At 34.7% G+C, this 17,351-nt stretch overlaps 1 protein-coding gene across 1 annotated transcript in view; it reads left to right on the top strand.

Annotated features, from left to right (window-relative positions):
* The window catches only part of LOC139134651 (TBC1 domain family member 30-like), an 85,930-nt gene that overhangs the window by 41,434 nt on the left and 27,145 nt on the right, over window positions 1-17,351 (top strand). Inside the window, 1 exon segment of the mRNA XM_070701608.1 lies at window positions 2,071-2,256. Within this exon segment, the coding sequence (XP_070557709.1) occupies window positions 2,071-2,256 (186 nt within the window).

Below are 17,351 nucleotides of genomic sequence, written 5' to 3'. Positions count from 1 at the left end.
TTCATGCCATTGGGGAAGAAAACCCTTCAATTTTCATATTTATAGATAATGGAAACTTCATTTGCTCCTCATGCTTGCATGGGTACCCACAGGCAGTAGGCCAGAAAAATATTGTAAAAGTAGGAATGTCTGAAAATCTGTCCCCAAGATGCATACAATGTACTACTGAAATTAAATCAAATATCTAAAACTTGTGCGCACAAAAAATATTACAAGGAAATATGGTACGTGTCTCATAACATGATCTTATTCATTACCCTTTAAATGTTATTTTTCTGTTAAAAATCATGTAGTATCATGCTTATCCAGTCTTTCCCAGCAGCAATCTATTTTCTCAAACTATTTATCAACTGCTTTGTATCGATGGAAGTGCAATTTGATAATTACTTATGCAAATGTTCAATAATTATGCAGGTCACACCCGTCCTGACACATAAATTATGAATTCCCCTGTGCATTTCTCTTCCAGATAAGACTAGTATATCATCATTGATTCAATCCTGGACTTTTCCAAGACATTTCCAAATTATGTTTGTCATATAAAATTACAAATCAATTTACAATGTATATTGTCAAGCAACCACAGGCTGTCATTTTTTACTGAAATTTAATCAATAATTGAATGTTTCCATTTGTAATACATACATTCAGTGAAATCTTTAATGTTATGCAAATTGGCCAAAATTATGCACACCAATGTGTCAAAGTTTTTCACTTGCCAAATTACAATACTGAACATGCATAAGCCAATTTTCTTGTAGCATTAACAACTATTTTTGAGCTAGTTTGTCATCTATTTCATCAAACTTTGTGCAGCTATTTAAAGAAGTAGGACCATTACACTAGAAACTACTGACTTTATAATTATGGCTGGATGTGCCTTAAATATTCCGTCTTGAAATTTATGTGATGTTTGAAAATCAGTGTTTCTGATTTAACCTTTAAATATGCAAATTACAAGTTGGCATGATACAGTATTTTGTGTAGTATTTTGTGTGCATTGCCATTTTTATGTTTATGTTATTAAAATTTCTATGAAATCAAAAATAGTTAAATATTATACCATCGTGGGCAAAAAGTGCTCATGAAATATCAGTCTTGATTGTGTTACCTTTGCTACTAAATCCAAAAATTGCAAAAAAAAATGTATCCAATCATCTCTACACCAGATTTAATCACTTTCCTTTCTGTAGTTCTGAGAATTGAGACAAACAGACATACTGGCACAGCTCCAACATGATGTGCTCAGTACTGTAACATAATGAACTGTGTGGTTCATGATTACATAGTCTGTCAATCAATTGTTTGTTTATTTGTGTTTATCTTATTATTTTCTGTATCTATTCCTCTGTTCCTTGTATCCAACATAATTTCGTTTCGTTTATCAATTTTGTGAGAAACAAAGTTTTGTGTCTTTCTTAAATGCATTTGCTATGAACAAAAAGTGTATGACTACAAATTCACAGAGAATAAATGCATTGTGAGTGGCCTATGGTGCAATGGGTGGCCTACCATGCACTTATTTTCAGAAGGATAAAGACATTAAATGGCTGTAAACAGCTGTTTGTATTTTGAAAGCAATTGTCTGATAATGTAATTGATATCAGCCTGCACAAGTACACTCATATGCTTCAAAAATACATGACTAAGTTAATGGTTGAATTTGAAGGCATCACTATGGCCACCCAGTGGTTTCAACAATTCATCCACAGATTTGACAAGACAGGTGTCAGGGTTGATATACTCTCAATTTTATTCACGGAGCATGCCGTGTGCCCAGCGTGTCTCTCTTTGCAGATAGATTGTCATAGAAAATGGCTTTCTGACTCAATAACATCGGGTGATTTGATTGACGAGGAGGAAAATCCCTAATGAAATGAATGAACAATGGAAAACATCACATCTGATGTTTGGAATCGTCATGTTGGCTGGCAGTAGGGTTTAGGTATTAGTTTATATGTTCAAAAACAAAAAAGTTGAACAGAACACTGATTAAATGTTCTCTTCTTTCTTAAATTTTCATCCTGACATTGGGATGTTTCAACGATGATGATGATGATGATGATGTAGGACTTACACAGAACTGGCTGTAGTGGTTTCTGTGGGCAAGAAGCAGAGGAAGACAGGGTGGTTCTGAAGCGAGTGTTGCTTGCCTACGCCAGATGGAACAAATCTGTTGGTTACTGCCAGGGTTTCAATGTGCTTGCCGCTCTTATCCTTGAAGTGATGGAGAGGAAGGAAGATGATGCACTGAAGGTAAGTCCCAAGATTTCATCATATGTGTTACTTCCTGGTCAATAATGAACTTGGAATGGAATCTTGGGATATGTCTCCTTGGCTGGAAGCTGGTGATTACAAGGAGTTAACTGATTGTTAAATAGCAAATCATAGAATGCAGTTTTTTGTAAATCACGAAATCATTTGAAAGTCCCTCTTCATATAGCAAAGACCATGACATGTTGTTAATGGTTCAACTATTCATACTAAGTATGTTTTTATGCATTATGGACTGCAAGGGCATCATTCGAGAACAAAAGTATTTTTTTGATATTTTTGTGTAAATTTGTTTTAATACATCTGTGTATTTGTTGAGGGTACTCTTTAAAGCCCTGACAAAATTAAGAGAAAATGAGGTGGTAGATGTAGCCCATAAGTTGTTAATGTCTTGCTTTGTAGTATTGTCAGGCTTTCTGAGAAAATTATGTTTGTCACACTCTAAGCAATGCAGACTAATGCAAGAACGCGTCTTCAGCAAAATTGCTGTAAGATTGTTGACATAAAATAGCAATAATACAGTTGCAACTTGCAAAAAAGAAGTTCAATGTTGCCAATATTTTGTTTCCCACTGCTGCTGGTAAATGGCGTAAATTGAGAAAAAATCTGCTTTTTACAAACATTTTCATGGTATGTTCATATATTTATTACTAAAATATTTGTATAGGGCGATCTTGAGTGTGCTGCATTCCAGTGACCATAAACTCAACAAAATTGTAACCTTGTGTGCTATTATTGTGAGTCATGTCTCCAGACTATGTAGGGCAAAGGTAAATGTTTTATCATGTCAAAAGACCCATGTCTGGATTTACTTCAACCAGTAAGCGATCTCAAAGTGATGATGACAGCAGTCACTATAGAGATCAGAGAGAAGCTCATGGCGACCATGAAGAAGTTGACGTATTGAGTGTAGGAAAACAACTTGAGGTACATTGTGATTGTGAGAAAAACATAAGCTGTCCGGAAATTTTGCCTTCGTTTTCTTTGAACTCATTCTTAAGGTGCCCCTGATGGACATTCCCATGATTGCCAACTTCTCTTGATATGTCTTAAACAATCGATCTGTTCCAGTCCCACCACTACAGTAGCACTGTGAAACTCCTGACATTGGAAATAGTAGTGTAACTATTTCAAGTTGTAATATGAATGTTATAAAAGTTGCAATAAAAATATATCATTACAATAAATAGACTGTTAATTGTACCCAGGAGACTTAGTATAGCCACAACATTCTCCCCAATCTAGCCACATAATAAAAACAAAGTGAGCTATAAAGCCACAAAAACTATATAGCAATCTTCATTTGAAAAATTGACCTGTGTAAATTTTACTGATGGTTTTGTCCAATTTACTAACGAATATAAATCTTACTAAATTTCTTTACAAGCCAGTGGAAACCAAGAATATCAGTAATGAAAACAGCAACCACCATAATTAACTGATTCTCTTAGTTTTGAAAAAACTTCATTTGTACTGGTATTACAAGTCTCATTTCAATCTAAGGATCTTCTAGCTATGTTAGTGATTAACACAACGTTGCTGTAAAATTTGGTGTACTTTGTGAATGATTGCCATTTGATTTAAGAACCATATGAAACCGTGTTCTGACATGTGTGTGTTCTTCTCTTTGCAACAAAAGAGAGAGACATTTAGGAATCCATTCTTCCATTGTAAGCACATATTATCCTGACATTTTCTCCATAACTTCGATATAAATTCATTCCCATGTACCGGTATGTCGTATTTATTTATATCAGAGTTTGACTTTCAACTTTTCAATGCAAGAAGGAGTATTTTCTGTGTCATCTTCTAAGCCTGCAGATCAGTCATTTACAACAGCTGCATTGTATAAAGGGAGAGTTTTACGCAAAGGCACATGTATGATGAATTAACGAGTGTGTCCCAAAAGTCTTGACATTTTCACAAATCTTGTCTTTCATCCTCTTGAGTAAAGAATGCTTGCAATTGCCTGACAACTTGTCATTTCCGCATCAAAATATCATGCTTGAACTATATTTCTTTATGGAATAAAGTGCCATAAAACAGAATGTTTCATTTTTCATCGAAAATTTAGCTGAGCTAGAGATTAATGAACTGATGTTGTAAAAGAATTAGGAATGCCATTATCATACGCAGTTATGCTATTCAATCTACTGCAATACAAAGTGCACGGAGATGTGAAAAGTTTAAAGCCATGTACAGGATGTGTACTCATACATGTACCGTGAGCAATGCAGGGCTGTATCCAATAGTTGATTTTGATCATTCACAGTCGATTTATGGCACACAGGTTTAACTTTGGTTTTAAAACTGCTTGTCCATTTCTGTCTATATTTATTTATTCAGGTTTTCTTATATTTATTTGGATTTTAAAAATAATTTTCATTTTTTTCCACAAAATCTGTCAGTCCCAGAACATTCTAGTTTGTTTCACAAATTCTTAGGGATGATCTCATAATGATAAAGGTGTACTCAAAAAAGGCATTTCAAGTGTGTCATCTGGATATTAAGACTGCTCTGATGATATCAGGAGCAGGAGTCATCAACATGATCTGTTTTTCATAAATTTTGCTTTGCAAAAAAAGATGTCATGAATATAAAAACTGAAGGCACTATATACCGTACATACCTTCTACACCAGCCGTTTTAAGTCAGTTGTTTTGTTAAATTGATGATTGATTTTGGTCATTTATGAGTGATTTCAATGGTACTTCAAAGTTTGTTGGCTTAACATCGCAAGCAGTTTGCATGAAAAAAAAGGGTTTTTTTGGCCTAATTCCAGCTGATTAGTTTAATTGGATTCGGATTGCTCTGGAAAAGTGGGTAAGATCAGTCGCTACTCTAGTGTCTGCAAATAATCCATCAAAGTGAACGGCCTTCAAGAATTCTAAATGAAAGATTTGAACACAGAACCCTTGCTGCATAGGAAATGAAGTCACAGACTGAGGAAGGACGTAACACTGCTGTTGAATGGACCTGGTATGCATGCATGTGAGATTCTTGTCAAAAGAAAATGTATTCAATAGACTCTTTTAAAAGTTTTGAATGTACCGGTATTTGCTAGGGTATCCTGTCAAATGAATAAAAATAATGAAAGTAAAGGAAAGAGCTTTTCAGTGTTACATGTATTGTAGTCTTTGTGAGATCAGCAGTGGGTGACAAAGATATTATATGGCAGTGAAGTAATATTATGTGTACCACCTTTAATAATTGCGATTGCATTAAGACCACGATAATATGGTTTCATTTCACTGCACTGCAGCAAGAGAGAGTTTATATTGCAGTATTATCTCTTTACATTGCAGCAAGATAGAGCATATATTGCATCATGTTGTCAAAAGCTGACAAATTAAGTCACATCATTTGCAGTCACACAGAAATGCCATGTACAACAGCTGTGAGATCTCATAAAATCCCTGACATTGTGGAGAGTGTGTTTTTTTCAAACAGTACTTGACACTAAGACAAATATTTGAATTAGTCCTAATCCAGAAAAGCCGGAAATCTTTCCAGTGGAGCCATACTTCATTATGGTCATTAAAATCTGTGACACAGACGTGACTTCAATAACGTTTTGATGATAGTATGCCCAAGTTGCCTATCATACATACCTCTACATATAGATCCCCTACTGTTTTTGGTTGACATGCCATACTGGACAGGATAAAAATGTGTCTGCTTTACTGTGTGGTTCTGCCATCTTGACCAGTGAGTCAATCTACCATACTTCAAATGTAAAAATAAATATGCCAACTGGAGTTAAGTAGGCATGGAACAAAAGCAAAATAAAGCAAGACTGTTTAATACTTGGCCCACTTGTTTATCAAGTTTAATATCTAGAATGATTGAGATGTGCCAACAACATCTTCAAAAAATATGACAAATTCTAGACAGTGGGTAATATTGAATATAATTTTGACATTTTGAAAATATTCAGAGTGCTGATTGGTTTTGAAGTATTGACTTATCCACTCGGAATGAAATGCTAAAAAGGGATACAGTCGTCTGAACTGCGCTCAAAGGTTGTATGCGACCCATAGGACCAATGTAAACACTGCATCCAATGTACGATGGTGATTGATGAAAGTTAAAACATGTCTGTCATAATTAATCTACATCATATAATTTAAATGTTGCAGCTATGATGATGAGGTGCATCTAGATATCATGCCCGAAATACATTGTTTGTAAACAAGAAACTCTCACAGGCGCAGTTCCGATCCTTTAAGAGGTAAATTTGGCTGGCAAGTTCATCAAAATTGCAAATATTTCAGTCAAATTCAACCTCGCAATTATAAACTTCTAAACCCTTTGGAGAAAAATAAAGGATTAATTTATGCAAAATGATAATGCTACATGAAACATGAACAGGTCTCTGTTCGTTGTTTCTGTAGATTTTGATTGCCTTTTTAGTAAGTATACCGGGTACACATACTGATTATAATACAATTCCTCAGACAAAACCCTATGATTACTATGATGTTGTGTTGTCTGAAAGTCACAGAATGCATGGAGCCAATACAATTTTGATTTTCATTACCTGTTGTAATAAGATATCATATCAGTGTGTTTCATTCCAGCATTGATAGAGCTGCAGCAGGAACAATAGCCAAGATCAAAATAAGATTTTCAACGATAGCTTGATCTGATTGCTTGTGTTTTTATTTTGAAAATTGCAAGGGTTACTGTTTCACGTCATCAGAAAAAGACTGCACTGCTGTGGATAAAACCATTGCCATAAATAGCAACTCAGTATTTAAAATGTGAGATCACTGATAACTAGAAGGCAGCAATTATTTAGAGCTGTTTCCATGGCAAATTCACACTAATTCCACTCAAGGATAACACAAAAGCCCTTTAAAGGACTTCATCAATATTAGTGATGACATCAAAAAAGACAAAGTACAAAGATGTGATGTCTAAGATTCTCTGGGAAATAAGATTTTTTCAAGCTTTGGCATTTTTAATCACTTCACAAAAACATCTGAGATTGAAATTTACATAGAAGATTGAAATCCTGGTCACTGGCAGCCTGGTGTATTGACGTCACAGGTCAATATAACACAACAGCATAACCCTGAAGATGCTGTGTAGAAGGCTAAAAGTGATGAGGAAGGTCATTGACCTGGTGTTCATTGCAGATGCCATTAGCGGCAGCTGAAAATCTCACATTAGTCATTTTCAATTTAACAGATTCAGTGTGTCACTCAGACTGTATTGAGTCTCACCAGCTATTCAGTCTGTTACTGGCATGCATGTAGCTCAGCTTCCACAGATTTCTTGAAGAACTCTTTGGTACAATCTCCCATTGAAACTGACACTTAATGTCTCTCTTGAAGATCTGTCACAGCTGCTGACATTCAGTTTCTCATTTGCTAACTTTCCTTCTTAAATCTAGGGAGTGAACAGGACAGATTTCAAAAAATCACACTTTAGTGGTTGAATTCATTAATTGCATAGATTAATCAAACCACAAATTGATCATTATAATTGTTCATATTTTGTAAAATCTCCAAGTGAATTTTTTGTACAACGTTTGATGTGATTTTATTTGCTAATTTTGTACGATTTTAAAACCTTGAATTTTAACTATATTGAATTAAGTCACATTGTATTTGCATACCTAATACATGACCCTTATTCATGTCAATGAAAATCATAACATGTCCAGAATGTAAATTTTGACTTCTTTTGTCGCAGTGCCAAGCATAATCATGGACAACCAATTTTCTTATGAAGCTCCATACTGATTGATTTTCTGTGACTCTAAGTTGGGCATGAATGTACCTGTCAATATTTAATGATTCCTGCAGTATGAACTTTCTGTGCAACCAGATACTAGTTGTGCAAAAAAGTGTGACAAGTATGGACATCAGTCACCATCATAATTTTTGTTCTAATATTACAGTAGATAAAGAAGCAATTCACTCCTCTACATTCATGAAATATTGTTTGCGAGCAAGAAAACACCTTGATAGTTGCCTCAGAAGGTCTTCTCAGGCTGGTGTACTATGGAAACATATTTCAATTCTCCATTTTCAACAACGAACCAAAGAAAAGCCTTGGTTATAAGTATTAAGAATTTAGTCAAATATTCATGAAAGAGGTACATTTCCTTGATTTTTACCAATTTAGACAAAGTGTGGTTATTTTTTCATCATCTTGTGATTTTAGTAATTTCCTGTGTTTTTTGGTACTTTGCATACAATATCATGAATTCATTACTTACCTACATGTACATGTTCATAGCACTTACATTTTCCATCAAAGCCTCTCATCTGCTCTCATTTCCCTCTCATCTTTAATACATACACCCTCTCTATGTGCAATAAAAAGTTATTTGCTTTCGCAGTGCCTCTGGCTCATTCCAAATGAAGCAACCATTCCAGATGGTTGAATAGACAATCTGATGGAAAAGGCCATGTGAGAAACCTGGATGCATTTTTTGCCTTCTGGCTGTCACACACAATCAACACTTCAAACACAGCAGGCAAATTACTCTTGCATGTACATAAGAAAGTGCTTCACAGAATTTCACATCATGAAATGCCTGCATTTGTAGCACGTACACACTCATCTGATCCATCTAACTGCATCTTGGTGCCATCTTTCTACTACCGACTACCTCTATTTCAATATCTTTATTGATGAAAGTTTGGAACTCAAGTGTTGCCTACTCTAGGCCCTTATCTTTCAGTGATAATGCCTCAGTGGTTTTAGGAATTGCACCAATTTAAAGAGATATAGATCACGCCAATTGGTTGATTCTAAATGATTGATCGGTGATAATTCAAGATATCACAACACAAGTGTGTTTATAATGCTGTCAGACAAACATCCATACTTTTTATAATTCAGATCTTTCAAATTTTTATGAGCGCCTCGGAACTAAGCCAGTTTAGTAGAAATGCAAAATAATTGTGCGTTTCTTGATCAGTTCCTTAAATCTTCTGAAATCAATATTAAATTATTTTTGTGACTTTTTCAAGGCACATAGTAATGAACTTACTTTGAAAAATGCTTTCAAAGTACATGCTAACTCTGTTATTTATAAATCAATGAATTCTTCAAAATTACATTATGACCAAGTGATGTTTGGAAATTATTCCAACAGAATTATCAGAAAGTGCTTTTACTGAAATCTAGCTAAATTTATAATGAATTATTATTTTGTGAATTTTTCAAAGTGCATCCTAACAAAATTACTTTGACAAATTCATTGAACCATTGTTAGTGATAACCAACTTATTTCTGTACATTCTTCAAATAAAGACGAAACCAGTTAAATTATTTTGGTGAATTCATCATAGTAAGTGCTGTACTCTGACTCTCTTATTACAAGCGAACACTGCAATTCATACCAAGTTTTCATCTTGTGGCGTTTTGGTGAAATAACACTTGCAATGAAATTGAAAAAAAAAATTACCCTATATACAGAATTTATACAATTTGAATTTAAGGCAATCATAGAGCAACTGAACCGAGAAATTCTTTTCAGTCATGTCATGTTCAGTGAAATGCAGTCTACAAGTCGAGTAAATTGCATCTGAACATCTAATCAAATCAAGAAAGTTCTCTCGACCGACTCCCACGAAATCCTTCCAATTGAAGTCAGGCCAGCAATGTAAATATACAGAGGAAAATCAGCCAGTCAAAACCCCAATTTTATGTGAAACACACATTCCACGTAACATAGTTTTGATTTCAGTCTTACTGATGATGTGAATGTTCATATGTTCAACATGGACATAGCATCATGTCTGCTGTAATTTGTAGTCTCAGTGCATACAGCCTTCCATTAGGGCATTCCCAATGGGATAGATTCATCAAGATCTTAGCATGTCTATTTTTAGGTCGGCAAGTTCAACCATCAACAAAATTTAATCAACAATAGGTGATGTTGTACAATATTTTACTGTACAATTTTTACGTCTTTATATCATGAACATTCTATTCTTTTTTAAGAGTGGAATAATGTATTTTAGGTATAGATTCTTTTATTTCAAAATTGTAATTCATTGGCAAGTTCACTTGAAGGTTTGTTATGTCACTACAGATAGATTCATTGCAATGATTGAGCTTGAAACAGAAGCTCTGCATTGATGGACAAGCAGTGGGTCAAAGGTGAATTGCCTTCAGATATTATGCAAACCTTCATATATACGTGTGAGCTAACACATTGCTGTGATGGACATAGCCCTGTCATAAGCTAGGATAATGTGTTTACTCTCATAGCCTCGATACCTTAATTATTTAAATAATGTATTTTTCAGGAAGATATTAAAAGGTACCATGTTACAGATTTGTCAGGTGGATTTTGGTCAGTTTTTAACTTATTAATCGTTAGTGTAAATTTGTAAACCTTTTGCAGTTTTAGCATAGCTTTGCTACCATGTTTAAAAACACACAGAGATATGTAAAATGGACAATGTATAAACAGTTCTTGCAATATGTTGTAATGAGCACGTGTGAAAAGTTGCATGTAAGATTATTTTGAAGCTGTGTTTGATAAGACTGCCTTTCCAAGTAGAACTTATGATGATCATCAGTGATCAATTTAATGAGAGGAGATGAGAGCTTGGTTGCTTGGCAACAACCACCTTATGAGATCAAAAGTATGTGAATTTCTTTGAATTTTTGTCGTTCCGTATTGTTCAGTTTGCTGAATGCAGATGCTGAATTTGCTGAATGCAGATGCCAGGGTAGATTTGTTGTCATACATCAATGACGATTGCAGTTTTTGAATTGTGACAGCAAACTGGGCATTTGCTGAGTGGAGTGAATTTCCATTCAGAATGTAACACTGATAATTAAGTAGGGGGCCCTGCTTTACACATAAAATGAAATCCACTAACTACGTGCTCCTGCACGTTCTAATTGTTTTGATTTTAATTTTGTACAATCATGAAACAGTGATCATCTCCAAAAAGATTTTATGGACCTCTGGTAGCATCTGTCGACGTTTCAAAAATGCAAAAAGTACCAGTAACTACTTCAGGTTTATTGGAAAAATCAGTGCAAACAATTTGACAGAAAAAGACAATTAAATTGGCAAATAGACATAACATGCTAATAAAAATAAAAAGACAATGGCTCATAGAGTGTTTCTTTTAATCTACACTGCTTGCCATCCCATTAAAACCTGTATGGAAGCCCTTTTCAATCAGAGTCGAATATACTATATATGATATTTGTTTCGTACCGATTCAAAGCACATATTGGAAACAGAAAACCTGTGTTTTCCAAAGTCATTATGTCGTCCCAATGACGTCAATAGCAGCACTTAAACAATGTAGCCTGACAGATGACAGAGGTGATTACCATGACAACCAAAGGTGGGAATCTCATTGATGTAGTTAAATCTTTTCATTTAAAGTATGTGAAAGTGGAACCTACAGAAAAATGACCCAAATTTGCCACATGCTGGTTTTCAATTAATGGTCGTCCTGCTGTGCAGCCTAGTTTTATTCTCATAGTGACATACTTTTATCATTCACTCACACATACCTAGAGTTAAGCTAGACTTTTGTGATATTCCTTTTTTGATGCAGTGAAGACCGGAAGAGCTCCATTGTTGTTATGTGGTATTATTCTATGATCCGCTTACGTTCATCACTAACATGCCGATCACAAGCAGGTCAGCTGGAGCTATTGCATGTCAGCTGGCTGTCAATGAAGCACAATGCTGTGTGTTCTGTGGATGAATTCTGTCAATCTAATTCAGTGTATAAGTGAACAAACTTTCACTAGTATAAGTATGGTAGGATAGAAATATCTTACATGTCCTAAGTGCACAGTCATGAATTGACGGATTATTTGAGCATGATTAATCCTAATGGCTGTTGGTGCTTGTATGCCCAAGTCATAAACACAGCTAATCAATTTAGGAATTTCTAGAAATGTCTTTGATGTCAGCCCTGTACCAGGGCAGTTTTGTAAAACGTTCTTTCATCAGAAAGAACTTTTCCTGAGTTTACAGTGTGTCACTTTAGTTTTACACAAAGGGATATTTAGGGGTGGGCCATCTCTTTTCCGAGCAGTCTATTCATACAATGTATGTTAATTACTAAAGATCATGCAAGCCATTATGAGAGAACACTAAAGAGGGCCCATCATTGATATGTAAGTGAAGTCCATAGGCTATGTTGCAAATTTAGTTATAAGTAAAAAAATTGAACTTTTGAATAATCCTCTGAAATTACATGTACAGAGGGTATGTGCTTTTTGAGTTCACTAATTTGTGTTTTCAAATATCACTCATTCAGGTAGCATAAAATGAAGGGTTCAGGATTCCCAAACCAGTGAATGTTTCCCTCACATGTTATTTTAACCAAAAGCTCCTGAAAGAGAACTCTTGACTTTCACTCAGTTCTGTAAACCATAGTATGATGACATGATGGTTTGAAATTTCTCCAAAACATCAAAAAGACAGATTTTTTCACAATAAAAAATATGCCATAGCCTCCTGGCTGTTGTCTGGTCACATTTCAATTTTTATATCCATGGCCTAATATAGCATTGTAATTTTAGCATTATATATCACTGCTGCCCCATAATGTTATCTCTGAGATGAGCATGTTCTGTAGTCAAATGAAAAATCATCTTCAGCAAATGATATTCACTGACAGTTTTAACTTATTTTTTTACCATTTTCCCCTGACCACTCTCAGCAGTCAAAACATCCTCTGACCACTATCAGCAGTCAAAATGTCACCTTAATATTCATTAAATAGCTGCTTTGATGTGAGATCTCTGATCTTGATTTAAGAAAACTTTAGACGGAGAAAAGTCCACTTTTAAATTTTTTTCATTTCAGGATAAGTTTTGAAACTCTTCACATAGTCAGAAACAAAAACCGAAAAACACGTAAATGCAAGTGACACATAACCAATATTAAGCATTACCAAGCACTTTGACAAACGAACTCAGACTAGCCTGAAATCTGTCAAGATTAATGTCAGTAAAACCAAACATTATTGCAGTTCCCCTATCAGTTTATGTCAATAGAACTCGAAATGAGAAACTGGTTATAAGTGAATTGAATTTGTACATGATGTAGCATCTGCACCCAGAACAACTGGAATTACCTGACCTGACCCAGTGGTAATCAGGTTAAATTTCTGTAGATGACAATTCGTCTAAACTGGCACTTGTAGCAAGGCATTATTGCACAGCAGCTGTCTTTGTCAATCTAGAGCTTAAAAAAGAAAATCTTGTACAAAAGGTATTTAATTATCACTTACATTCATGCCAACACACTGAATGAAACATTTATATTGTGTGTTATATTTTCTCTGCAAACACTGCTACATTGAGAGAATATGAAAGAACTGCGTCAGACTTTGCAGTGAAATGGATACTGATAAAGTGAAGTAGCCAGCTGACACCTTATTGAAAGCCCCAGAACGGATCATAAAAATGTAAAAATAGTGATACACTCAAAAATAGTTCCGCACCAGAGACTGAGTTATTGCGTTACTTAGGATATTTGACATATTTAAGTTCCAACATTTTGTTATTTTCATGGAAATCTCAATATAATTACATTGCTGTGGAACCACCAGGGAAATTGGATGTGTTATGTTGCTGAAATAAAAAATAAAGAGACAGAAGCGGTAACTTCTTGTAGCGATATCATCATTTATTTTCCAGAAAAAAGTCCATTGCCATGAAACAACACGGAACATACATTTTTGTATTTGTTTTGTTTTGTCTCATTGATTAGTTTCATGTTGTTCTTTTCATTTCATTGTTTCATTTCATTCTGTGAAATATTTTGGCCTTTTCCACTTGCTAAAGTATGTTGAAGAGCAAGGTATAAACTTTGCAAGCGCAATGCATTGTTGGCAATATTCCATCGGTTATTGTTGATAGATGAAATAGATGAATTTGATTCCGGACTGAATAATCAAAATTCATTTGACACAATCGCGACACATCTACAAGCCTATTGGCAATTTTTACAAGAGGCTTTTCCATCTAAATAATTTGGGTAGAACAAGTGACATGAAAAAAAATGATGGAAATTACCTTGAAGCCAATACAGCTTTAATGTCAGAGGTTTCTCAGTGTGTGCCATTATTTGACAGTTCTTTTACAGATTTGCTTTCCCTTCATCATGGCCTTTGACCATTAGATACTCAATACTTGCACAGATTTAAGATATTTCAACTCATCAGGGCATACGTACATTTTAGTCCAGCATTTGTTCAAAGGCCATTATGTCACAAGATTTCAAGCAAGTTTTCTCCTGAATGCCCTATGATCTTGTTTTGTTCATCTTAATCTTGAAAAATGGTCACAGATTATGAGTAATCCACAGATTATAAATATTTTTTTATAATTCCTGTATTTTTTAAAAATTGCATGCACCTAATTCTATCTCTGTATAGTGTTAGTTTACAAATTCCCATGATCTTTCACCTTTGAACTCTAGCATGTTACAACTTAGTTCAATGGTTAGATCTAAAATCACTGGTGAAATGGGCAATAAAGCATTTGAGCAGTCAAGATCAATTTTGAAAGCCACAGTTGTTCTCTTTTATTAAGTCATTTTATTTGCCAGTACTTTGAAGGACAGATTTAAAGCAATGCTTTTTTAACCCATTCTAAGATTGGTTTCAGAGTTCATATCTAAAACAGAATCAAATACAGAGTGCACTAAAATGGCATTTGATAAAACTCATATCAGTTAATTAGAATGTCTGACTGACAAATGGCATACTGAGAAACTAGGATTGAAAGGCGGTTTGTGGTTCTTGATTAAAGACGTGATAAGGTTTTTGATAAAGTCTTGTCTTCTGTGCCTTTGAAGTTTTTTTACTCTGCTTTAGGAGAATGGCTAATACTAAATCATTGTTAAACAAGTGACCTGTGAAAGTTTGCATGTGTCTTACTGTCAGCGGAAAACTCAAGAAACAGATGAACAAGTTTTAGCTTTTGCAATGATGAAATTTAAATTTATTTTGTGAATTGACAAAAATATTTCACTTTTGAGATTATCAACTGTACCAGAGTTGTTTTTACCTGGTAAATTTTACAAACTGATCGTGTTTTACAATCGAGGTTTCTCAACAAAAAAATGAATGCAAGGAGTTTGTGCAACCTTAAAAAGGTGAAGTATTAAAAACTAGATTGAAAGAAACTACCTGTACCATGCAAGATCTGAATGAACCGTATATGATAGAAAGCACATATTCTACATGTATTTGAAAAGTGAAGTATTTCCTGCCTAAAGTCGTGATTGAAAGTGTTGTGTGTTAAAAAAATATTCAGAGCCCTTAACATTATCCCAGGTCACGTTTCCCATCTCTCTAGACTAAAAATACCCTCATTTCCAATATTCACATATATTTTGCAAAGGGCCAGAAGAGTCATTTCTATTGTGCGGTAAGAATGTTGATTTCGCTGATTCTATCGGGTATCAGCTGGACTTATCTCTGCAGAATGATGTCGTCATAGAAACTGTGACATCAATGTTAATATTTTGATGACCATATTGTGTTTAACAGAGTACAGAGTTCCCATGAATGCTATTCATGTACACATAGCATCATCCTAATTCCCTTTAGCAGTGTCTTCATGGCAGCAAAATTGAAATAAAAGTGAAATTGTACTTTATTTTCTTTTGTATGAAATTGTACTCATCTTTCTCTTGGTACAGAATTTTACAAATAAATGACGAAAAAAACCCTCAAATATAGCATCGGTAAACTTTTTCAGTTAATGTTACCAAATAACTGACCCATTGCTGTCTTTAATAGGAAAAACCTCAGAGGAATGTACATCAAGCATAGCCTGTTTTGTGTTTGAGTCCCTTCACTCTGATGATGATTGCTTGCATTATCAAGAATATCAGCACAATCTCAAGAGGTAGCAAATAGGCTTCTTATGAAAATTGTCCTTTGATAACAAGTTTTTATTTATCTCAAGTATCTCGGTAGGCTGTTTTAATTCACAAGTACTTAATCTCCATGCATAGCTTCTGATAGAAGTGTACAATTCTGAAGATCATTGTCAAAGGTTGTAGTATCCACATCATTATTGCAACTCTCAGACCCCCTAAATCTTCAATATACATGATTAATAAATGCGTTCAAGGAAAAATTTGCTTCAGAGAATTTGATAACATGTCACTGAAAAGGTATGAGTATGTTTTGATGCTGTCAAAAACTCTCAATTATACAAAGAATAAACTAAGATTACATAGAATTGAAAGAAGGCTTCTATTGGTGTGAAAAAACCTGTCCTTGCAAATCTGTTTTAATTTGACCCTAGCTTGTCATCAAACAGATGGATTCAATGCAAAACAGTATTAAAAGATGCCAATGTGTTTTGACATGTGTTTGATTTTGAATAATCTCTTGACAACCAATGTGTTGTTCATGAGTACATATTGAGCTCACTTGATAAATGAAACTCTCTTGCTTCGTATCTGATTCACTGTCAAAGTGTTTTCTTTGTTCTCTGTAATACGCTGGTTTTTATGTCAAAAGCACATCTACTGTACTTCATTCACTTAAATGCAATGAGAAAACACAGCATGTCAGGGCTAAACCCTGCCTCGGGATATAAACGGATCAGCCAAAGTTGGAAAATTTCATTTTTAGCGACGAAGTTACGTAACTGAGGAAGCTTATAGAGTTGGGAGAAGCAAAGTTGACGTCACTTCCATCAACAACTTCCGTAAAACTATTTTGTCACACCACGTGATCAGTGTTATCTAACGACTACAGCATACCATTCACGCTGCACACTCACTATCAGCGAAAATAGTATCGTGTTGGATTGACATTATAATTGAACCTAGAGCGTACGTGTGAGTGTATTGGCTTACATGAAATGCGATAGACAATGATGCATTTACGTTAGAACGTCCATGCTCGATCAAATTGTTTTTGTTCTGTCGGTGTAAATTACGAGATTGGTGGATGTTGATGGACATCTTGCGTGCGTTTGGTCTTTGTCTGACATGCATGTCATTTCGATCTCCTTTTTACTTTGCAGGGGAGAATGAATTACGTTCCTCATGGGTTTCAAATGTGTAAAAAAAAAATATGAAGTTTTGAGTGGATTTA

This window comes from Ptychodera flava, chromosome 6, assembly GCF_041260155.1.
Source record: "Ptychodera flava strain L36383 chromosome 6, AS_Pfla_20210202, whole genome shotgun sequence".
Taxonomy (NCBI): domain Eukaryota; kingdom Metazoa; phylum Hemichordata; class Enteropneusta; family Ptychoderidae; genus Ptychodera; species Ptychodera flava.
The sequence above is the reverse complement of the archived record's forward strand: the minus strand, read 5'-3'. Positions and strand labels throughout refer to the sequence as shown.